The sequence below is a fragment of the Aspergillus thermomutatus genome (genome assembly GCF_002237265.1).
Source record: "Aspergillus thermomutatus strain HMR AF 39 chromosome Unknown NODE_44, whole genome shotgun sequence".
NCBI lineage: Eukaryota > Fungi > Ascomycota > Eurotiomycetes > Eurotiales > Aspergillaceae > Aspergillus > Aspergillus thermomutatus.
Window position 1 is genome coordinate 48,441 of NW_020798093.1, and position 22,986 is coordinate 71,426.

A 22,986-nucleotide genomic window follows, 5' to 3' on the forward strand; every position below is an offset into this window, starting at 1 on the left:
TTCCGAACGGAACAGAGAGAAACTCGACGACATCAGAAAATACGAACACAGGACCAGAATGGCGCCGTCGGAGAAGATGGTTGAACGCCAGCCGTCGCATGAGAGAGCGAATTACTAGAAGGAGAAACAATATGGTATGACTCGACGTATAGCTATAGTTCACTGAAGTAGCACTGACATACACACTAGCACAATCATACCAGCCGTGGCAACTATGCAACTGCCCGGTCTATGCCACCTCCACCTCCCCCACCGAATACGCGGTAAGCACCTCATTCGCCTCGCCTGCGAGACTATAGATAACGGAGCAATAAGTCCAATCAGTACAACGGGGAACGCATCCGCCACAACGGTTGGGTATGTACCATTTTAGACAAACAGGCCACGTTCAAGATTGACAGTCATCCATAGCTCATCCTCATCGTCATTCCTCCATTCTAGCTAGTGAGGGAAGCTCCCGGCACGATCGTCATCAATGCTGACTTTTTCCCCAGCTCTTCAACAAGCAACTCGACCATTGCAGACGAGGATCTGTGAGTATATATCAAGTATCTCTGTTCAATTGAGTAAGCCTGAAGCTCACTGCGTAATAGGGCAAACCCAAGGTCGGCTTAACGCTTGTTCCTCTGCTTATTGCATAAACTGATATGGAAGTTCATTAGCGGCGATCACTCCTCCAAGTCTGAGCCGGCTGAGAATTCTCAGGTGCCATCAGATGGTCTTCCCCTGAGACTCAGTAACGAAACTAGGCTGCCTGGAAACTCGAACAACGGAGGGCCAGTCAACGAAAACATCTTGCCTGAAATCGCCTCCATGGAGCACCCCGAGAGTGGATATGTTTCACACTGGGATTGGACAGCGCAGGTTGATACCGAGATGACCGGATCGGTAGGAGCTGTAGTCGGGGATCATAGTGATGGGATCTTTGACATCATCTGATGAGCTAATGACTTGCTTTCCTCTACTTGCGCCCGACATAGTCTGGTTGCCGTACAAGAGACATGAAAATCATTGATTTGTCGGGGAGAAGAATGAAGGCGGTGGATGGGGCGGTCAACACTCGGCCATGGTGCCTTAGCGATTAGAATGCCAAATAATGCCGGTGATGATGACCGATACTCCATCCTTAGAGCATAAGACCTGCAATCTCATACCTGTTACGCTTCGAGAGCTATCGCCTATAGAAGGATTCTGTAGGCTCAAAAGTACCTTTCGAAAAATCCTTTCTACTAATTCCTTCTGGCACTTTACTACTGTCACTAGCTCTCCGCTCATCGTGCAGTACACCGTTCTCCGCATCGCTCTGTTAAGCATCACCGGACTCAGCTTTGGGGACTCTAGATTGTGCTTCTTTTCTGCATATCAGAACGCACTTACAAACTCTTGCTATCCTATTGCTTCCAAACGAAACTCTGATCCTTAAGAAATACCGTGCCGTCGACGCAGGCGTTGCACGTGCACAACGACGAAGCCATGGACTCAACACTCCCAGATGCTTTTGATGCATCTCAAACCGGTTTGTACGCCGGACAGATTTCCAGTGCAGGCATGGTTGATTCAGAGGGTACAAATGGGAACACGATAGCACCAGCGCCTTTTGCAAAGGTTGATGGTGAGTTGTCCTTAGCTATCCGAGCGGGGAGGTCAACTGTCAATGAGGGAAAATAGCTGATGTCCATTGAAGATCCACCTAAATTTGAACTCGAGTCTTACATTGCGAACTACAACGGTTAGTAGGAAATCATGGCATGCGCACAAAGCTCCGACAGCCGCAACTAATTGATACTCGCACGACAGGCCGGACCAGATTCAATCGCTTGTACCTCATAGGCACTTGCTCCACGTATCTCTCTACGGAAGCGCTCAAGGCTGCGGTAGCTGAAGCGAAGTCGGGAAAGGATGTAGTCAGGTACCAACAGGCTGTCCGAGCACTGGCCGAAGTCTCACCGAATGAACCTGAAGCCATCGAGGACACGAAATGGGTGGACCATATGCAGAGAGTTGTGAAGTCTGAGACGGACCGGTTAGAGCACGAGCTGAGGGGTTATAAGAACAATCTGATCAAGGAGAGCATACGGGTATGTGGAATATTGCCGGAATCAGCAGCACTGCTTACTTTATATGTTCACAGATGGGCAACGAAGATCTCGGACTACACTATCATCAGATCGGCAACCTGGTGGCCGCTTCCAAGGCCTACTCCCGCATGAGAGACTATTGCACAACACCCAGCCACATCGCCTCTATGTTGTTCAAGATTATCAACGTGGCAATCGAGCGGGGAGACTGGTTGAGTGTACAATCCAACGTGCAACGGCTGCGGAACCTTCAGTCGAAACCGGAAGAGCAGGCGAAGAATCAACCTAAGATTTCTGCCGCCTTGGGCTTGTCCCAGCTGCATTCCGGATCGTACTTGGATGCCGCGAACAGTTTCTTGGCCACGGATCCATCGCTTGGGGATTCTTACAATGAAGTCCTCACATCGAACGACGTGGCGGTCTATGGTGGGCTCTGTGCTCTTGCGTCGATGGATCGTAACGAGCTCCAGCGCCGCGTACTTGACAACAACTCGTTCCGCAATTTCCTCGAACTAGAACCGCACATTCGCCGGGCGATCTCCTTCTTCTGCAATTCCAAGTTCCGGCCTTGTTTGGAGATTCTTGAGTCCTACAAAGCTGATTATCTACTCGACATCCACCTTCAACGTCATGTCAGCACCCTTTTCACCCGCATCCGCACCAAAGCTATCCAGCAATACCTCGTTCCTTTTAGCCGCGTGACGCTCGATTCTATGTTGAAGATCTTTGCTCCAGGGGTCGCTGGCGGCCAAGCCCATCCGACCGACTTCAACTCCCCGTTCGTGCAAGAGTTGATCGGGCTGATCCAGGATGGGACGCTGGATGCTCGGATTGACCTGGAGAAGGGGGTACTTGTATCTAAGCAGACCGATCTACGGGCAGACGTGCAGCAAGCAGCACTCGAGAGCCTTGTCAGATTCAGAAAAGAGGCACATCTCCGGCTGTTGCGGACTAACATCCTTCGTGCCGGGCTTGAGGTGCGGGCACCGGGAGAAGAGAGAAAGCTCAGGCCGGAGGATCGAGGCGTTGGAAAGGGACCGGCTGGGCTAGGGGGCAAGTTCTCTCGGTAATGACCTTCTACGAGACATCCATATCAGTTCGGAGTTGGAGAAGAAAGACCGTATTTTATGGTTTATGAATTGAAGATCCTTCTCTGCAATGTTCTGTGCATATGACCTAAAACTTTCGATAGAATTATGACAGAATAATTGATTTGCCATGCCTTGAGGGCCGAATATTCGAATATTCGAATACTTGTCGATATGAAGCTACCATTCGTGGTATGTACGGAGTGATGCGTGAGGCAGGCTGATGAAGTTATAACGTCATAGCTCCGTTGTCATCATCGACAAGACCTCAGACCATCAGGTGCGATATAAATGATCTCAAGCTTATAGTGACCAAACGATCTTACCAGTTCTCAGCTTCAGCATCGGCATTGATCAATCCTGAATCTGTTGTGATCATGGCGCTCGTCGACCAAGCCGCTACATTCCTCCACCAATACATCTACTCATGGCTGCACATCACCCCCAGTAAAACACCAGACGCATTGAAACTAGGCGTCATCTCCACCGCCCAAATCAACCCTGCAGCCAGCAAGTCCACCCCTTCCTGTATGACGCCGAATACTAACCGACCCCCCAGTAATCCACCCCGCCGAATCCCACCCATCAGTCATTCTCTACGCCATCGCCTCGCGCGATCCCCCGACCGCCCAAAAGCACCAGAAATGCTACCATTTCACCAAAGCCTACGGCTCGTACCAGGATCTCCTGGACGATCAGGACGTGGACATCGCGTACATTTCCACGCCGAACGGGCTGCACTACGAGTGGGCGGCGAAAGCGCTCCGGGCGGGGAAGCATGTGCTCTGCGAGAAACCGTTTACGGCTAATGCGGACGAGGCGAAGAGGCTGGTTGAGCTGGCGAGGGAGAAGGGGCTGATCGTCGAGGAGGCTGTAAGTTTTTCTTTCGCGTTCTTTGGGGCTTTTGTTTGCGCGGTTGGGCAGGGGTTGACGGTGGATGTGCATGCGACGACTAGTTCCATTGGCAGTTCCATCCGGCTGCGCATGCGTGGCGCCAGATCCTGGATTCGAGGGAGTATGGGACGATACTCTGTACGAAGGCTGCTATGACGGCTAGTCCTGGGATTCCGGGGGGGGATATCCGGTGGAAGTTTGATTTGGCGGGTGAGTTTGATTCTTTTGAGTGCTCTTGTGCGGATTATTATAAAGAGTGTTGACGAGGGGATAGGCGGATCGGCAATGGACATGACCTATGCGCTCTCGTTTACCCGCTTCGCGCTGCATGCAAAGCTACCGCAGGAGATCATCTCCGTCAGCGTGCGGCCATCCAAGGATGACCCGCGCGTGGACGAGGCCATGTACGCGCACATTGACTTTCAAGGCCCGCAGGGCAACCCCGTGCACAGCCGCGTGTACACGGACATGGCGCGCGAGAAAGTCGCGGGCCTGGTTCCGCGGGTCTGGGAATTACCGTCCATCGAGGTCGAGACGGAGAAGGCGATTATTTACTTCTATAACGCCATGATGCCGCATCTCTACCACTACATCTCGATCCAGGATAAGACGACGGGCAAGGTGAGCTATAAGAAGCAGTACTCGGGTGGTCCCTTGTGGGGCAAGGTGGTAACGAGCACGGGGGAGAAGGGCGGGAATCCGCACTGGAGTACGTATCGATGGCAGCTGGAGGCATTTGTGGATGCGGTTAAGGGGAAGACGCCGGCGTACTGGGTGAGCAATGAGGAGAGTATCTGGCAGATGGAGTCGATTGATGCGCTGTACAAGGCGGCCAATTTGCCTGTGCGACCGTCACTTGGGACCAAGCTGGGATAGGCAGATTTTCTACCCGCATTATTTAATTTTGTATAACGGTCCGATAATTTTACACAACACATCCCGTTTCCAAGCAAGTAACTCCACAGCACCCCATCAAGCAATTAAGCCATGGCCAGGGCCAAAGCCATAGCAGCACCCCCAATAGCCCAGTTGGCATTGCCGGTGATCTGAGGCATGGCAGCGTTTCCGCTGGAGCTGTGGGACGCCGAGGCCGAAGCCGAAGAGCCAGTGGCCTGGGCGCCGCTCGTCGCAGATGCGCCCGACGTGGCCAGGGTAATCTTTCCAGTAGCGCTCGCGGAGCCAGTGGCGGTCGCCGAAGCCGTGCCCGCGGTGGCAGATGCTCCAGTGGTGGCAGGGGCGCCGGCGGAGGCAGTGCCGGTCACCACAACGGGCAGGAAGAGAGAGCCGATGTCCTCGGTCATGGCGCTGGCAGTCACACGGGTTGTGGAGCTGTCCGTCTGCGATACGAGGCAGGAGATGGAGGTGGTGCCGCCGAGTTTGCAGCCGAGGGAGACGTAGCTGTTGAGAATGTCAGTGGATTGTTCCATTTGCTTTTCGGTACAAGGGCAACGTACTAGTCATCGTAAGAATACGCCTGCTGCATCGTCGAGGCGCCCTGGACAACTGTGAAACCGCCTGAGGGCATACCGCAGTCCTGCTCGGTAGAGGCGCAGTTGACGACGTAGGTGGTCGCAGAGCCGCTCTGGATTCTGACGTCAGATAGATGATCTTGCAGAATGTTGCACAGTGATGATCTTCAACAAACGTACACTGCCGAGGACTTCTGCCACAAGGCTCTGGGGGTCAGCGTAGGGCAGGAACAGCGACACGGTGCTCTCAGCAGCGACTGTCGCCGCGATGGCTGTCAGAAGCGCAAGAGAGCGGAGGTTGTTGGAACGCATTTTGTGAAGTCTCAAGGAGAGTGGCTATATCGAAATAAGTCTGGAGGTGAATAAAAGGAGGCGCGTCGGAAAGAGAACGACGAAAAAGTAGTCTCAGAGTATAATGATTATGGTATCTTTAGTCGTACAGGCGTAAACGAGTGACTGGCGACAACACGGACAATTCAATGAACGTTCGAATGATGAGAATAAAAATGGACGAAGGAAAGCGATTCAAGATTGTTCGCCTCTGGGCATCAAGCCCCTGATAAATGACTCTCATCTTACGGGTCATGGGGGCTTCGGCTGAAATCTTGGTCATCTTGGTGAAACAGTTTTCCAAGCTGACAAACTTTTAGCCAAAGTCTATTCCAGGGCCCAGACTCAGACCCCAGACTTGCAGAGTAAGTAGTCGTCTTTGTTCGGCTCACAACTACAAGGCAAGAATCAAGATTGGTGGTTATTTCAGGGTCAGGGGGACAGTGGAAAGCCTGAAAGCCTGATTGACGCCTTGAATGGAATATGGGGTCTCAGGGCATCTTTACCAGCTGCTGATTGGCTGATTGGCTGATTGTGCACTAATACCATTGGCGGAAAATACCGGCGCGGGAGCTAGACCTTTCAGGACTAGTGCACGATTCGGAAAATGCCGAGCGGCACTTGACTTGCCTTTTTGGGTAGAGCGTCTATGTTATGCAAAGTCCATCGTATCCAGTCAAGTAATATGCACGCAATGATTGAGAAATACGGTCATCAAATCGTAACAATTCTTCCTCATGCAACTTTTCCCTTGAGAGGAACTCACTGCCGATCCATCAGGTAGTGTTGACAATCGATCGGCCGCAGTTGACAGTCAGCTACGCCCCAGCACGGCTGGCAGACTTTTTCGGATAGCTCATCGCGCCAGTGGCGATTCCTGCGAGAAGCAGTACAGCGTTGAAGCCGGCCATTATATAGAACGGAGCTGCTGGAGACAGGTTATCAAATAGTAGACCTCCAAGCTTGGTCAAAAACAATATTCCTGCTCCTCCATACAGGGAATAAACACCAGCAATTGATCCCTTCAGGTCGGACAACTGGTGGCCTCTCTGACGCGTAGATCCGTCTAGCAAGGGCTGATGCTCGTCGAGGTCTTGGTTCCCTTGGCTCGTCGGAGTTTGTCCACTACGATTGGGAGCACTAACGGGACCCTCTTCTCTGCGGAATGTCTCTGAGCCGTCAGAGTCAAGACTGATACTGAGGATACCATTGCTCAGCACCGCCAGGCTGCAGACAATGGCCCCAATCTGGCTGATACCGATCAAGCCCATTAGGACAAAGACACCCGCACTGCCGTCCGATCCCCTAAATTGGGGACTAGGCAACAGCGCAAACATAGTATAGCCAAGAATACCAGCCGAAGATGCGAACATAAGCGGTGCATGGTACCGGCGCGATCTTTCCGACAGATACCCAAACGCCGGTGCAGCAATTAGAGCAACTAGCTGGGAGACGCCGGTCAGAATGGAAGCCAAGATGTAGGCTTTGCGGCACGTTTGTTTGATATCTCTCGGCATCGTTTCTGGCACCTCGCCCTGGTCATGACCACACAGACCAGATCGTCGATAGTAGTGGTTGACAAAAAGGGGGATAAACAATGAAATGCCGACTGATGAGGCTCGAGCCACAAAACCTCCCAGGTAACCGAGGAATATATCTCGGTTTCGCAGCCCTAAGAAAAGCGCTGTACTAAGTTGATCAAGATACGGCAATTGTATCACTCCTTGGCTCAATTCTACCCGGTCGGTCTCGGACACAGATGTCTTGGGGGCGGTCCACAATAAGCGCCATTCCTTTCCTTCTTCGCTTGCAAGACCCCTAAGACCCATCAGGCTGCAGAAGCTGACCAAAAGCGCCACCGAAGCAACCACGTAGTAACTGTTCTGGATGGCTTCCGAGGGTGAGTAGCCCCAGCTCTGAAAACGAGCGGGTAGTGGAAGAAAAATAGCTAGAGATATGAGGGCACCGCAGCCAGCGCACATGCCCACGAATCCGGCCAGCCTAGAGGAAGGAGACTTCGCCTCAGCCTGCGATTCTTCCCTGAGACGCAGTTGCTCGCTTGAGGTCCCTCCAGTCACGGCAGGTAACACAGCCGTCACCATGGTCGAGACTGCAGAGCCTCCGAGGCTGAAGAATAGCCTTCCCAGTAGTAGCTGAGGATAGACATTGCTTGCTTGCACGAACGCAACGAGCGCGACGGCTATGATGCCGTAGCCGATAACGCAAACCTTTGTTGAGAGCACATCAGTGATAATGGAACTACATTGATAGAGAAAATGACAGAACTTACATTGCGGACACCTATACGATCAGAAAGTAATCCCCATAAGGGGCACGCGGCCAGCGCGAGCAGTTCATCAGCAAATCCTAATGTGCCAACAGCGTCTCCCTCGCCATCGTGCAGTCCAATCAATTCAGTGACCACAAACGAGACAGATGAATTGATGAAGACCAAAAAGGCAATGGAGAATGGACAGACGGCAAGCAGATATGTGAGTGTCTGGGTGCGGGTGGCTGTAAATAGAGCTCGTCGTGACGCCATCACATAACCCAAATCATAGTCTGATCGATGTGCTTGGTAAGTCTTGCCGAGACCTTTCGACTATCTCTTGGTATGGGATACTGCTCTATAGAGATACCGCATCAACGTCAAGCGAGATAATGAGAATGATCTGACGTGGATTGAGCTGAAGAGGATGACTGACGCCTGATGCATGGCCATTACCTGTCTGACGTCCCCGGTCACATGATCCAACTTTCGATCGGTCGCATTGAATATTCAAGCTTAGAATCCAAGAGCTTGATGCAAGTCAAATTAGACGAGAGAAGAATCTTACGGTATCTTTGGAATGAAAAAGCTAGTTTTAGCAGATCGTTTGAGCATATGCCTCAACCTTTACGTTCTAGCCGTTTGTTTATATTCTGCAGTACGGAGTACTTCAGTAAAGGAATGCATTGCAATCGATAGCCATATAGCAATAAAATGAAATTAATGTCAACATCCACCTTTAACCCGCCATCTAATTATCTGCGGCCCTCGACGGTTCTCTCAGTCACAACAAACAAAGGAATACTCGGGAAAATCGAGGCTTGAGTGACAAGAGGTGGTGATCCGCTGACGTAAGGCCAGGAACTCGGGCGGTGGGCCGAATTCTTCCCCACGAGTTGTATAGGTATAGCTGTCCAGAACTACTGAGTACACGCGATCCCTCTTCTGCCCCATTTCTATCCTCTCACTCGCTAGGGACTCTGTTGCATCAACGACTTTCTAATGTCTGGCTGACCTTTAAATCTGGCTGCACCCCATTTTTTGTCTATATCAATGACATTGGGCTCCCAGCTCACGTCCTTTTAGTTTGTGGCCATGAGACTAGCCGCATATGCTGGGGTAAGCTGCTCGCACGAGGCGGAAGAGGCTTGGACTCGACAACAGGCTGACCAACTTGCTGTATAGGCCTCTACGGCTCTGGCGACCGCCGTTGTCCTGAAAGCGCTTCATCAGAGGGCTAATTTTTACGCTGCTTGCGTTTACCTTTCTCAGAGCAGTGCGAATCTGATGGTAAGTTTCCGGTGGTCTTTCTAGTCGACGACGTTGTTGACAACGCCGGCGAATTAACAAAAGTGCTGACTTACCGCAGATACTTACAAATCTGTGTCTTCTCGTCGTCGGGTTCCTGTTGTTCTGGCTTCAACGTCTCCTGTACGGACCCTTGCGGCCGATAGAAACCGAACAGCTTTACGAAAAGGCGTGGTTTGCGGTCACAGAAACATGCCTGGCAATGACTATATTCCGAGGTGAACTTGGCGGGTGGTTCTTGGTCATGTTTGTTTGTCTACTTGTTGGGAAGGTCTGGGGTTGGATTGGTGAAGGCCGCGTCGAGTTCCTGGAGCAGCAACCCCCCGCCAACCCGCGCTTGTTTCACACCCGGCTGGCGATTTCTCTCATACTGGCAGTTCTGTTCGATTCATTCATGCTGAAATACTGCATAACGACCGTTCTTGAACAAGCGCGACCGGATATGATGGTTATGTTCGGGTTTGAGTTTGCCGTCCTTACCATCCTTTCGAGCTCGACCGCCGCGAGGTACACCATCTCTCTGGTTGAGCTATACATAACCCGTCAGCAGATGAAGGCCAAGGTTGAAGAGCGCCGCCGGGAAATTCGTGTGGCCAGAGAAGAAGCCCTACGCCAAAATGCGCAAACCGGAGAGACGGCTCCAGCTGCCGACCTTCCGGATGAGAATGAAATCAACGAGATGGAACTTGATGTTCCAGGCTGGGAGGAGAAGGGTCGTTGGATATTCTACCTCGATTTGCTCACCGATTTCTTCAAGTTGACGGTCTACTTGAGTTTCTTCGCCATCCTGTTCATGTTCTACGGCCTGCCTATCCATATCCTTCGTGATGTGGTCGTCACTATTCGTTCTTTCGGCCGACGGATAATGGATTTCGTCCGCTACCGCAATGCGACCCGGGACATGAACGAGCGCTATCCAGATGCCACTCCTGAGGAGGTAGCAAGAGAAGATGTCTGTATCATTTGTCGTGAAGAGATGGCTCATTGGCAGGAGCCTGCGGGCGCAGGTGAGGGCGGGGCAGCGCCTGCTCAGCCAAGGACTCCCATTCCCGAGAGGTTACGTCCAAAGAAACTCCCATGCGGTCACATCTTACACTTTTCTTGCCTTCGGAGTTGGTTAGAAAGGCAACAAAATTGTCCCACCTGCCGACGCCCCGTCACGGCGCCTCCGCGTGGCCGCGATCACCCTCGCGGGGGTGCCAATCTTGGTGAAGGCAACGGGGGCGCCGGTGCGCAACCAAATATGCCAGATGGCAATCAACCTTTTGGTGGAAACGGACCGGCTGATAACCTGCCAAGAGCCCGTATATACCAGTTTGGACCATTCCGGATTGGTTTTGGAGCAGGTCGGGGTGATCTCTTCCGCAATCTTCACCAACAGATTCACCAGGGCAATGCCCCGGCGCAACAAGCGAATAATGCAAACCCGCCCGGTGCAAGGCAGATTGGCTTCGGACTCGGTTTTGGACGGCCAGCCCCAGCGGCAGTGCCCCAAGCTCTCCCGACGAATACACCATCGAATTTTTTGCAGATGCAAAATCAGCTTCACCAGATGGAGCTGCAGATAATGCAGGAAATCAACAACCTCCGTGTTACTGCCGAACAGTTGCATCATGTGCGACTGCTCCAGGCGGAGCTACAAAGACTTCGGAATCTGCCTGCAGCTCCCAGCGACCCGAACACCACCACATCCTCAGGATCTACTTTCCAATCCTCTTCACCTTTGTCGGCAACATTACGTCAACAATTCATCTCGGATCATCAAGCATCGTCCATTCCATCCGGCGATTCTCGACTTCCAGAGGGCCTTAGCCTCCCAGAAGGCTGGTCTCTTATTCCCCTGCAATCGGCCGAACAGGGTCCAAGCGGTATCTCGAATCCAATTCCTACAACCGCCCCAGGATCTGCCACCACGGTACAAGTGCTTGAGGATCCTCCTGCTACTCAGAATTCAGCGCCGGCAGTGAATGCGAATGGGGAAAGCTCGGGTATAGTCAACGCAGCCAGATCCACTACTCCCTCGCTGCCTGACTGGCGCTCAGAAACTCCCACGGCGGCAGCGCATTCTTATCCCGAGTCCTCGTCTCAGAATTTGACCAGCGAAGTCTTCGGGGAGCCGTCGGAAAAGAAGGAACCGTCCGCATGGGACAATGAGGCCACGAATGCGGACGGATCACCAGAATCTTCCTCCAAGGGCAAGTCACGAGTGATGACAGTCGAGGATGCTGTGGACGAGGACGCTTGAAAACCCGGCTGTCTGCCCCACCAACTGCCCTCATATCTCTTCATGGTGCATATTCCTCTGTAATCTTGCTTTATGGCGTTCTTGAGCGATTCTGAATCATACCCGGGTTTGTTGTGCGTATATACCATCATATCGCAGCGCTTCTCATGTACCAAGAACATGATATTTCTCTCTCCACTACCTTCTCTGATGATCTTAAACTCTGTTTCTGAATCTTTACCATGACACGCAGCAGAACGTGAATGTCTCATCTTGTCTTTGTACATATCTTTGTCTTCTACGTGCTGAAATGTTGGTCTGATCATCCCAAGTGTTGCACTCTTGTATATGGAAGATGTCATACTTCTGGAGATGAAAGTTCTATCCGCTGCGTAAGATCCCCTCAAAAGCATTGCAATAGTCAAAATAGACTCGATCGTTGCTTCGGCCTTATCGATCACGATTTGACCATTATTGAAATTTGAGGCACAAGGAATTGCATCCATTGACTGCAGATCAGGGGAGGATCGTCTTGCTGCTCCAATAAGACTCTGAAGCTAAATTAACGTAGCCGACACAGCCCGCCATTCAGGGCCTGGCCTCAGAGTCAGAGATCGATGTTAAGAATACTACCTCAATTTCCTTCAGCCACTGGTTGTCCTAGCAGTGATATCAAGCTAGTGAAAAATAAACCTCAACGCCGTTACAGCAACCCCTAACTTAATGATTTCATGAGTACCATTGGGACATCATTTCTCTCTAATCGGCCTCGACTCTCTGCGTCGTCACCACTGCTCACACAGGCTCCACCTCCGCCCGCCCTCGGGGAATAATGCGCCAGCCTTCTCCAGGTTGGTCTGTGTGAACACCTGTCTAGATTAGATTGTCAATTTTCTATTCAAGTCTGGATATTCTTTTGCCTCCAAGCCAATTTCTTTCCGTCGAATTTCTCCCTGGTCGCTGCTTTAGGGCGTTCTATATGCCAGTTGTGGCTACTGGCTACTGGCTACTGGAGTCTCATCTACGTCTTTGCGCCGCTGAGGTCGCAGGGCGACATTGCTTCTAGCTTCTCTAGCGGGATTATTCTCCTCACAGCCTGGTTCTCGAAGTCTTGTGTGTGAGCCCATGATCTGCTCGCTGTCTTGAATTGATTGTGAGTTGTGAATTTCCCTTGTGGCGCCTCTTGTACATCTTCAGGGGCATCCGCAACGGTTCTCTTGAGATGTCGCTATCCCCAACCTTAATCGCGAGTATGTTACAAGAAATTGAGGCTAATGGGTGTACTTGAGATGATGGCGATAGCCTAGTTTATTGTTCACTTCAATCTGTATAGTATTCCATATCTTCTTCGATGATTTCCTCACGGCGAGCGGTTCCCCTCCTTGGTCTTGCCTTTTTCTTCATCTTCCTCTACACAGTCAGCAGCCTCTCGAGACAATGGCGGCGGACGCCCCAGGCCGTGGGGCTGGGAGAATTGGTCGCTTCACCTAGCCCGACACCATCCGGACTTTCGAACATAAGTTTGGTGGAGAACCGCCCGTCCCGGACACCATACGCGCCCCAGCCGCAATATGTGCCTGGTGTCCCTAAGCCCGACGGAGCCGCGTATACGAAGATGCTCGTTGTCCCGAAGACGCAGAGCGAAGATACGAATTGGATTGAGGCCGAGCTTCCCGATTGGCAGTCGGCAATCTATGTTGTCGATGACCCGTCGGCACCCCTACATCCGCCGAAGAATAAGGGACATGAAGTGATGGTTTATCTGAGCTTTATTATCGAGCATTACGACAAGCTGCCGGATATTGTGGCGTTCATGCATTCACATCAGTTCGCCTGGCACAACGAGGAGATATTTGGTGGCGATGCGGCCGAGATGCTGCGTCGCCTGAATGTTGCGCGAGTGGTCAGGGAGGGCTACATGAATCTGCGGTGTATATGGGAGCCCGGCTGCCCTGACTGGATGCATCCCGGTACATCGGAGGAGAACGAACTGAAGCAAGAGGAGACGATGCTGGCGAGATCCTGGGGGGAGATCTTCCCGGACGACCCTGTTCCGCAGGTCCTGGCGCAGCCCTGCTGTGCTCAGTTTGCCGTCTCTCGGGAGCGAATCCTGGCAGTCCCCAAAGCGCGTTTTGTCTTCTATCGAGATTGGATCCTCCGGACAGAACTGAGCGACTACATATCAGGCCGTATTTGGGAGTACCTCTGGCATGTGATATTTACTGGTGAAAACATCGTATGTCCCGAGGTCCATGTTTGCTACTGTGATGGGTACGGGCTCTGCTTCGGTGGTAAAGACGAGTATGATGCGTACCGGAAACTGGGCCATGAGAAAGAGGACCTGGAACAGGAGCTCAAGCGATGGAACTCCCGAGCTCAGACTATCGAAATCGCTCGAATGCGTGGTACCCTGGGAGAAACGAGTCACCTCAAGATCCCTGAGCCCGGAAAAGATCTATCTCTCCAGGAGCAGATCTATGAGAAAGAACAGCTGATCAACGAGGTTCTCTACAATGCCGCCCAGCGTGGTATGGACCCCAGAGTTCGGGCCTTGGAAACAGGTAGAGAATGGACCGAAGGTGACGGTTTTTAAAAAGTCAGATCTCATCACGTTTTGCAATATGCTCCAGAATTTCCTCGCACTTCTGCAGGCAGAAGAGAGGTTGTTGCAGGGGATATGCTCGGACATTTCATTATTTACATTTAGTCTCGCATATGATTGTCGATCTGGGTCGACTCTGGACTTGTCAATTAGAAAATGTACTTTATCTTAAGATATTCAGTTCTGCAAGGTCCTGTTCACGACCTCACCTCATGATTGAGTCCGGCATGCTCTTGGTGCTGTAGCTCTAACCACAGGTCAGGTGACTCAGCTCGGACTTTCTTGCCTCCGAAACAGCTCTTGTTCCTCTGCAGAGTTTGCACTGTCTGTCCTCTCTTCAAACCGCGCAAACAGCGTCATCTAAGCTACTATCTGATTGATTCAACTTATCGCGATTCGCGCGAAATACCTCGGAATCGACAGTGGGAAGCTTCTAGCTCCCTGATATCTGTCCACTTTTAACCGTGATCATTTTCCGATCTTCATTGTCGCCTCGTCGGCAGGCGGCGACACTGACTGAAGCGAGATTACGCATCGCAAGGGGACGAGGGCTTTACAATTCGCGCGAAACGGTCATAGGTTGCCTAGCCATGGGCCGATCTTTTTGAAGGAGGTTTTTTTTCTTGAGACACTTACTTTGATTTGCGACCGCTTTGTCTTCCAGCGTAATCGGAAGTGATACTCTTCCTCTCCGTCCAGGAAGACAGCCGTTCAAGTTGCGAAACAGACTATCCATCGCAACATTCCGTTTGAGGTCTTCCGCGCTCGACAGCGGTCATACCCCCGCACCGACCAGTCGTCGCATTTCAAGTTACTTGCGCATTAGCTCCTTCCTCACTGAGCAGAACGATTCTTGACCTTGCGACCAACCTTATATTCAATATCATCATGACGTCCACGTCGGCGCCCAACCACCAGCATCCTCCTGCGACTTCGGCTCCGGAGTTCTCTAATCAGACAACTCATACCTCTCACGTCGATTCGAATACACATCTAGCGACCAGCGGATATGCCCCAAATGACAACCAGCTAGCTGGGTTGGTGGAAGCCGCGACAGCAGCGGCTGGTCAAGACGTTTCGGAATGGGCTGCGGCGGCGGCGGTGGCTGCAGAGGCCGGAGCAGCCGGTCATCAACATCACTTGGATAGCTATGGCCCGGAAATACACATTGAGGATGATGGCTTTGGGGATGGGAGTTTTGGGTCAGGAATGAGTGCAGGTAGACAGCTACGCGGACCAGTGTCAGCTTTGGTCAACGACCAGGGCCAGTCGTCAGGATTGTCGAGATCGGTCTCGAAGAAACGAAAAAGAGGAGAGGATGCACTTGATCCGGCATTGACAGCCGCCGGTGGGGTAGGCCTTCCTGGTGGTCCGCAGCAATCACAGCAACAGCAACAACACCATCTTCACCCGCCGTCTCACCATTATGACGGAGACAGCTTAGATATTCGAGCCGTCCCGCCCCAGTCTCTGTCTGACGCTCGCGCCGCTGGCGTTCATTCCGCCGCTGCACTTTTCCGCCAACCTTCCAGTAACAAGAAACACACTCGTCCGCCAATGTCGAAACTCTTCGCCTCTCTGGAATTGTCGCCGGAAAACTTCTTGCATTTACAAGCGGCCGCGAAAGCATATATGCTCGACCCTAAACATCCTGAGAGACGGGATTGCGTGGGTCAGCGGGGCAAAGGTGATACTGAAATGGTCAAGTTAAGACTCTGGAACTGTGTGCGCCACTTCTTGGAGGTCGAAGGAAATGGAGAACGGTTCTTCGGCGAGAATGTTGTCAACGAAGGTATGGGCCCGAGGGCTTACGTCTGGCCGCGCGACCAGCAGAAGATTATTGCTTTGGTGATTCCTTTACTCAGGAGGATGGTCACCAATGAACGCCAGCGACAATATGCTGTTGAAACGCGGAAAGGAGGCGGCTCTGAGGAGCGAAGGAGACGGAAAACGAATGAAAGCTTTCAGACCTTCAATAACAGCGCAAGTCCGCCGAGGTTTCCCTCTGACGGGCAGCTTCAGATGCACCCTCAGCATCATATGCCAGAAGAGTATTCTTCAACGCAAGTTCCCATGCCACCACCCCAACCCCAAGGGGACTCGACATCACAAAACATAGAGCTTGGCCTGACAGATCTTCTACTCGACGGGTATACCCATGACTGGAGTGCAATTAACAAGTCATATGATATGTATAATCATGACTTTGAACTCGATAATTTATGGTATCTTTCGGGTCTCCAGCAGCCGGACTGGCGAGGTTTGGTTGCCGCAGTCGATAGTCACTACCAGGTCGTTCATGATGGCGACTTCAAGTGCCCTTCCCCTTGTGAGGATGAGAACATACGTCGCATTATAAATGCGAACGTCACGTCAGATCTTCGCTGGCGAATCGGTGGCAATCACAACCCGACTGCCAGAGATGAATTGTATGTATACGTACTCCTCGCTATCATTCCTCACGAAAGGTACGGCGACTGACACTCTTATAGTGCAAGCAGCATCACTCGTGATGTTTCGCGCATCATTCGCGACAACTTGGCCGCTAAGCAAGGTGTTCACTCTTCTACTCACGACCATGATCCGATGCCGCAACCCCAACTTTTTCCGCCACCGCAGTTTCCCGCCATGTCAGGAAACGCTAATACCAACGCCCACACTTCCATGTCTGCGCCTCCGAACTCCGTCTCTCTTCGTATAAATATTATGCAGCAAGGAAAGCGTAGCCTTCCTCGCCTCGATATACCCGCCGTGCAGTGCCCCGATCTTGAGACTCTAAAGCAGCTCATCTCTCGTCGATTTGCTGGTCAATTGCCGGGCCTACCCTCCGATTCTGCAATGGAGGCAACCGGGGGCTCATGGGGCTCTTCGCTCGGGTGGAAGTTCAAGGCTTGGCTTCCCGATGGGTTGGTCGCAGTTCAGAACGACGGCGACTGGACGATGGCCATTCTTTCAGCTGGAAATGTAGACTGGATGGATGGCGATTTGAAAGTCCTTGTTGAATTGGAGAGCCCATAGGAGGATTCATATTGACGATTTCCTTTCTGTTGCTTTACATCTTCTGTTTCTTTCCATACGTTCGACCCGGCTGCAATCTTGATCCCCAGCCTCGTGATCATTCCAGGAACTAACGTGGTTTTCTTTTCGAGGGATTTGGGACGTCGGCTTGATGGTCTCTATATGGATTATCTGCATGGCTTTCTGGTAGCTTTCATACCCTTGCGTTTTCAAGCGTGATTCATGACTTTGGCCATTGATTGTTCCATTGCTTATAGTACTGTTCCTTTACCCATGATACGCCGTTCATGTACAAGTACTTCTTACCTTACCCTTCAATATCGGAATGATACCTCGTCTTTCTTCGTCATCACCACTACCTGGTTGAGTACTTTTCGGGAAACTGGCTTTCAACAATTCTATGGTTCCTAGACTATTGGCCATAATCCTTCCTCATATTGCTCCTAGACAGACTTAACGAAGCTACCTCGCAGAGAGGAAATGACCCAGCTAGGTAAGGTTCATGCTCAGGCCTTCCATTGGTTGCACTGTCCCATGAGTACTCCATCGTTCTTTATCGCCTGAGCCAGAACGAGGCCTTATAGATTCGCCAACAGCCCTGGTCCGCGTTTCAGTAGCCGGAGCATAGCGAGTGACTTCGTGGCTGTTCATTTCAAAGTGGGATCGCGAATTCATAGTTCAGACTATTCCCTTGCTTTGTGATTTTTTTTACATTGCAGCTTATAAAATGCTCAAGCTTGGCAGCAGTAACTACATCGCTTCTATGGTCTAGTGGTTATGACTCCGGATTTTGAGCATTCGCTGAGTCTTCCGGCAACCCCGGTTCGAATCCGGGTAGGAGCTTGTCTTTTTCTGCTTGATTTTTGGTATATGTCAGTTCTATGTTAATGGAATAGCGTTATGAAGATCTGTGCTTTTTTCTTTTTACTTTTGTTCGATTTTTCTAACTTGACTCTATTTGGCAGCCGCTGGTGTGGTGGGTGGCCGCGTCCTGGTGGTTGCATGCGAGGATAATATATATTTCGGACGCTGCTTAGTCGCGCTCATTCCTGGCTCATCCGGGTGTGCAGAACGCGAAAAGTACCATATGCCATGTCCGGCCAGCGAGTGCTCAATGATATCGTCTTAAGTCTAGTACATTGCAGTGTGAAGTTGTACAATAGGACCACAGCCTCCATCCCCTACGCGAGCACAGCAACAAGTGTATTCATGTCAACCTTCTTATTTCTACTGCGAGAATGCTCAAGAAATCATGGCAGACAACGCGTACGAAGTATAACTAAAACATCATAGGCCTTTGCCCAATGTTCCTGCTTACTGTATAGTACTGCGCCCATTACCGAGCCCATGAGCCTCCTGGCGCTCCCAATCAAGATGAGCTCGAATCCTGATCCACGGGTCCGGGTATTTAGTACCCAAGCGCATCCAGCATATCCGGCAAGTCGAGTGAGCGCACGGTGGAAGTGGTTGCTGCGGGCCGGTAATGAAAAGTCTACTGCGTCTGGCAGCTCTAGGTCGCTAGATTCAGCTCTCTGCAATGATCTGGACCTGCATGTCTAGAGTTCCCGATATGCCACAGCAGAGTGGTTTCCTCACCCGTAGGAGTATCCAAGTGGGCACCTGTCCGGGTCAGACGGCAGAGTGAAACAGGCATAGGTGAATATCGGTTTTGACACAGCGCGAAGCAAGCATGCACAACTCGGCCCGGTTCGCAGATGCAGTGCGCGAACCCCAGACTCCAATCCAACCATCCGTGACGGAAACATCACGAGACACTACATCGATGCTCAATGACGTCTCCCTGAATCAGCTGAAAAGGGCTGGGGCATAGAAAAAGTGGTGTTGCAGCAAAATTCAAGTGATATGCTGGCCGAGTCATATTCAGCCAGAGGCTACAGTCGCACCAGAACCTGCTGCGTTGCCACCGCCATCTCCTGCCTCCAACCGCGCTTTTTTAGCCCTTCGCTTCATCTCACGCTTGGATAGAGGTTTCTCAATTTCCTCAACGGCTGCCTCCGAGCCGAGAGATGCCTTCCTCTTCAGGTTATCTCCAGTTCCAGCCTGTGAGACACCCTTCTTCTTAGACGGTGTGCCTTTCTGCCCCATCCCGGACTCCACAGCTTGTGACTTTGACTTCTGTCCCCCGTCAACGATGTCAATGACCCCACGCCAGCTAGTGCGTTTCAATTTAGCTAGCGCAGTGACCTTTCTTGCCTCCTCACAGACTGCCTCCTTGCCAAGTTCCTGTGACAGACCCCATACACATGTCAGGTTGATGACATCCCATGGAGCCCTCACGCCCAGGGCCCTCCTTGCCTCACTTGACACAACGATTCCCCTTCCGCGTGTCGCGCGGATCAAGGACATAGCATTGCCGATGAGATTCCGACGGGCTTCAAGCCCACTCCCTGTAACCCCAGGTCCATAGCAAATTTCCAGTCGAACCCCTCGTTCGATAGCGGCAGAGAGCATTTTGAATTTGAAGTAAAACGGAAGTCTCACGGAGAGATCCAGAGAAATCAGGTCACACTCGAGATTCGTGCATGCATTCAGGAGAGCCTTTTCATTGGTAGGGCGAAGCGCAACCAGGTCATACACCTGAGCTAAGCTGGCAAGGCGCTGATTCTGTGCGGGGTCGGACAACGTCAAGTTTACACGAGAAAGCAACTTCAAATTTTTGGGAGCGTTCGGAGGAGCAGGTGGCGGGGCAAGGTTTGATGGAAGCTTTCCACTGATGGTCTGCGAGAGAGCGACGGTTGTGTAACCGACTGATAGTCAGGTCAGTTCCTCAGGTGGTCATATTCAGCGTCGCGGAACGCCGCTTAGGTCTTGTGCCCGGGAAGAGTGACATACGCTCTGAAAGAAAGCTCAAGGTATCAGAGATCTCAGGATCATCTGAGGAGTAAGGAACGTTCAGATCGTAAAACATTGTAGAAGATTAAAAGCCAAGTCCGAACCCGCTATCCTCCAACCAATCTTCTTCTAACAAAGACAAAGCTTGCTCATCAGCCATCGAAGCTGTCGAAACTGTCTGCAAAAGGAAATCTAGAAACCATCCCGCATCAACAGTTGCTCCGGCCCGAGAAGTGCGCTAGCCTTGATCGGGACGGCTCTCCAAAGTATCATCACGTGCCTGAGAAGGCGGAGCGAACGGTCCTCTCCATTCTCATCATCACCACAATATACAATCCGGTCCATCTGTAATTTGGGCGATAGCACGGCTGCACTGTTTAGACAGGCCTGTATGCCCCTAGTCTTGCAGCAGCTGTTGTCTGTCATCCATCTCAATTCCTGTTTGCGACAATTTCTGTGACGGGCTGCTCCTCTACCCCACCGCCGCATTTTATCTCCCGTCCATTGTGGGCGCCCTCGGAAGCTGCGAATCAGCCGCCATCACCATGGCGCGCGTCTATGCTGATGTCAACGAGCATATGCCTCGGTCCTACTGGGACTATGATAGTGTGAACATCTCCTGGGGAGTTTTGGAGAACTATGAAGTGGTCCGCAAGATTGGTGAGTGAGCAGATCTCCTATTCACCCGACGGGAGCCTTGCCATTATCGTGGAGGACCTGTGCCACACCGATCTAGTGGCTTTTGAAGGCTGATAATTGTAAATGCAGGCCGGGGAAAGTACTCCGAAGTGTTCGAGGGCATCAATGTCGTCAACTACCAGAAGTGTGTCATCAAGGTCCTCAAACCGGTCAAGAAGAAGAAGATTAAGCGTGAGATCAAAATTCTCCAGAATCTGGCGGGTGGCCCGAACGTGGTAGCTCTGTTGGATGTGGTTCGTGACAGTCAGAGCAAGACCCCGAGTCTGGTTTTCGAATACGTCAACAACACCGACTTTCGGACCCTGTACCCTCGTTTCACCGACTACGATGTGCGCTTTTATCTGTATGAGCTTCTGAAGGCTCTGGATTTCTGCCACAGCAAAGGCATCATGCATCGGGATGTCAAGCCCCACAACGTTATGATTGACCATGAGAAGCGCAAAGTGAGTTCTATCGAGTACGCCCCAATATAGGTCAGGCGCTGACAGGGCACGTTAGCTACGGCTGATTGACTGGGGTCTTGCCGAATTCTACCACAAAGGCACTGAATACAACGTTCGTGTCGCCTCTCGGTACTTCAAGGGCCCTGAGCTGCTTGTTGATTTCCAGGAATACGATTACTCCTTGGACATGTGGTCTCTGGGTGCGATGTTTGCCTCGATGATCTTCCGCAAGGAACCCTTTTTCCACGGCCAGAGCAACTCAGATCAGCTGGTGAAGATTGCCAAGGTACTGGGAACCGAGGAGCTTTTTGAGTACTTGGATAAGTACGACATCGAGCTTGATCCTCAGTATGATGAAATACTCTCTCGCTACCCGAGAAAGCCCTGGCACTCTTTCATCAATGCCGACAACCAACGCTTCATCAGCGACGAAGCGATCGACTTCCTTGACAAACTCCTTCGATATGATCATGCTGCAAGTCTCCCACCTCTCGTTCAATTCTTATCTGTGCTGACCTTTCTTCACTTTTTAGGAACGGCTTACAGCCCAGGAGGCCATGGCTCATCCATATTTCGCCCCGGTTCGCGCAGCGGAGTCGCAGGCCGCTCGGAACAATGCGACGTCTCAATCATGAAGCCAGGCGTTATTGACCTGACTATTACTTCATACATTCAGGGATCTACCGAACCCTAACTCAGCACCTGCTGTGATTCAATTGCGTTCTTGAACACCGCCGGCTTGGTTCGAAGTTTTGAGTCAATTTCTAGGTCCAAAGAGAGTGGTGCCAATCAATCAACACAGGTGCAAACGGGATCCCACGGCGGCCAGTCGCTGCCTCTCACTGGTATCATTTTACGCACCGTTTGTGCGATGAGCAATGGAATGCGGAAACAAACGATGATGACAGATGACGTACACCTAATATGTTGCCTGGGTATAGAGCCCATTTCACCTCAGTCTTGGCGTACAGCGCACTCCAATGTATCTGATGACCGTCCGGACTGATATTTTATATTTCACTTTCCATGCTTCTCATATCTTTTCCACATCTTCCTCGCCTGTTCATTTCGTAAACTGCCTCGACGGTGTTGTGGGATTCGCCTTCTCCATTACCACTTTCAGTTTTATCTTACTTCACCACCCTCCTGCTCTACTGCGAATCTGTGTCTTTGATGTCTTTCCGTTCTTGTCATGGAAAGGAGTGAGGGGTCTTATTGGGTGCTTAATTGATTCTCTAAGCTTTTCTCTTTTTGAAGTGGCGAAAGCATGCATTACGAGATTTTGAGTATCCTTTGCCTTAATGTGCGACTTCCGATAGATCAAATCACTGTCATACTCGACTATAAACATGGAGCCTCAGATGCTGCTTTACAGAGGAGTAGAAACTAGAATTGCTGCTCGGGCTCGGGCTGAGTTCTATCACGTGACATGACTCAAATTCTCGCGTCTTCCCTATCGATTAGACCTTGAAGCAGAAGAACAAAGAATGCTGGTTGACTGGCCATTCTTATGCTCCCCGAATAGTAGATGACATTGGTCATTCATGTTTTTGGACACCAAATCCATCCCATATCTCAGCTCAATCGTTCTCCACCGCCGGAGTCTTCACTGGGCCCCGCAGTAACATCCGCTGATTCGTTCCGTTCTCTGCTCTGCGCCAGCCAAATTTAATTGCCCGCATTTCGCACAACCACCTGCCCCTCCCCCTCC

General features: G+C 51.4%; 8 protein-coding genes across 8 annotated transcripts; 5 read left to right on the top strand and 3 right to left on the bottom strand.

The window, feature by feature from the left end:
• Positions 1–1,473: 1,473 nt before the first annotated feature.
• Positions 1,474–4,936, top strand: CDV56_105746 (uncharacterized protein; the record flags this gene model as incomplete). Its single annotated transcript, XM_026759365.1, has 9 exons — positions 1,474–1,612; positions 1,685–1,729; positions 1,798–2,078; positions 2,132–3,144; positions 3,410–3,446; positions 3,496–3,694; positions 3,756–4,039; positions 4,135–4,270; positions 4,335–4,936. The coding sequence occupies 9 exons, from the start codon at positions 1,474–1,476 to the stop codon at positions 4,934–4,936; spliced, it is 2,736 nt and encodes a 911-aa protein (XP_026616309.1).
• A 104-nt stretch (positions 4,937–5,040) lies between these two features.
• CDV56_105997 (putative GPI anchored glycoprotein) lies at positions 5,041–5,841 on the bottom strand (the record flags this gene model as incomplete). The annotated part of the gene is made up of 3 exons (XM_026759616.1): positions 5,041–5,458; positions 5,515–5,642; positions 5,710–5,841. 3 exons carry the CDS (start codon positions 5,839–5,841, stop codon positions 5,041–5,043), a joined length of 678 nt encoding a protein of 225 aa, XP_026616310.1.
• An 836-nt stretch (positions 5,842–6,677) lies between these two features.
• Positions 6,678–8,401, bottom strand: CDV56_106107 (putative MFS transporter; the record flags this gene model as incomplete). The annotated part of the gene is made up of 2 exons (XM_026759726.1): positions 6,678–8,087; positions 8,150–8,401. 2 exons carry the CDS (start codon positions 8,399–8,401, stop codon positions 6,678–6,680), a joined length of 1,662 nt encoding a protein of 553 aa, XP_026616311.1.
• An 822-nt stretch (positions 8,402–9,223) lies between these two features.
• Positions 9,224–11,681, top strand: hrdA (E3 ubiquitin-protein ligase HRD1; the record flags this gene model as incomplete). The annotated part of the gene is made up of 3 exons (XM_026759888.1): positions 9,224–9,247; positions 9,314–9,418; positions 9,498–11,681. The coding sequence occupies 3 exons, from the start codon at positions 9,224–9,226 to the stop codon at positions 11,679–11,681; spliced, it is 2,313 nt and encodes a 770-aa protein (XP_026616312.1).
• Positions 11,682–13,011: 1,330 nt separating this feature from the next.
• CDV56_106511 (DUF3431 domain-containing protein) lies at positions 13,012–14,253 on the top strand (the record flags this gene model as incomplete). Its single annotated transcript, XM_026760130.1, has 1 exon — positions 13,012–14,253. One exon carries the CDS (start codon positions 13,012–13,014, stop codon positions 14,251–14,253), a length of 1,242 nt encoding a protein of 413 aa, XP_026616313.1.
• Positions 14,254–15,150: 897 nt separating this feature from the next.
• CDV56_106645 (uncharacterized protein) lies at positions 15,151–17,280 on the top strand (the record flags this gene model as incomplete). Its single annotated transcript, XM_026760264.1, has 2 exons — positions 15,151–16,691; positions 16,755–17,280. The coding sequence occupies 2 exons, from the start codon at positions 15,151–15,153 to the stop codon at positions 17,278–17,280; spliced, it is 2,067 nt and encodes a 688-aa protein (XP_026616314.1).
• A 1,881-nt stretch (positions 17,281–19,161) lies between these two features.
• On the bottom strand, positions 19,162–20,209 carry CDV56_106865 (ribonuclease P subunit p30 family protein; the record flags this gene model as incomplete). The annotated part of the gene is made up of 2 exons (XM_026760484.1): positions 19,162–20,048; positions 20,134–20,209. 2 exons carry the CDS (start codon positions 20,207–20,209, stop codon positions 19,162–19,164), a joined length of 963 nt encoding a protein of 320 aa, XP_026616315.1.
• A 469-nt stretch (positions 20,210–20,678) lies between these two features.
• On the top strand, positions 20,679–21,969 carry CDV56_106944 (casein kinase II subunit alpha/alpha'; the record flags this gene model as incomplete). The annotated part of the gene is made up of 3 exons (XM_026760563.1): positions 20,679–20,793; positions 20,902–21,275; positions 21,331–21,969. The coding sequence occupies 3 exons, from the start codon at positions 20,679–20,681 to the stop codon at positions 21,967–21,969; spliced, it is 1,128 nt and encodes a 375-aa protein (XP_026616316.1).
• Positions 21,970–22,986: the final 1,017 nt, after the last annotated feature.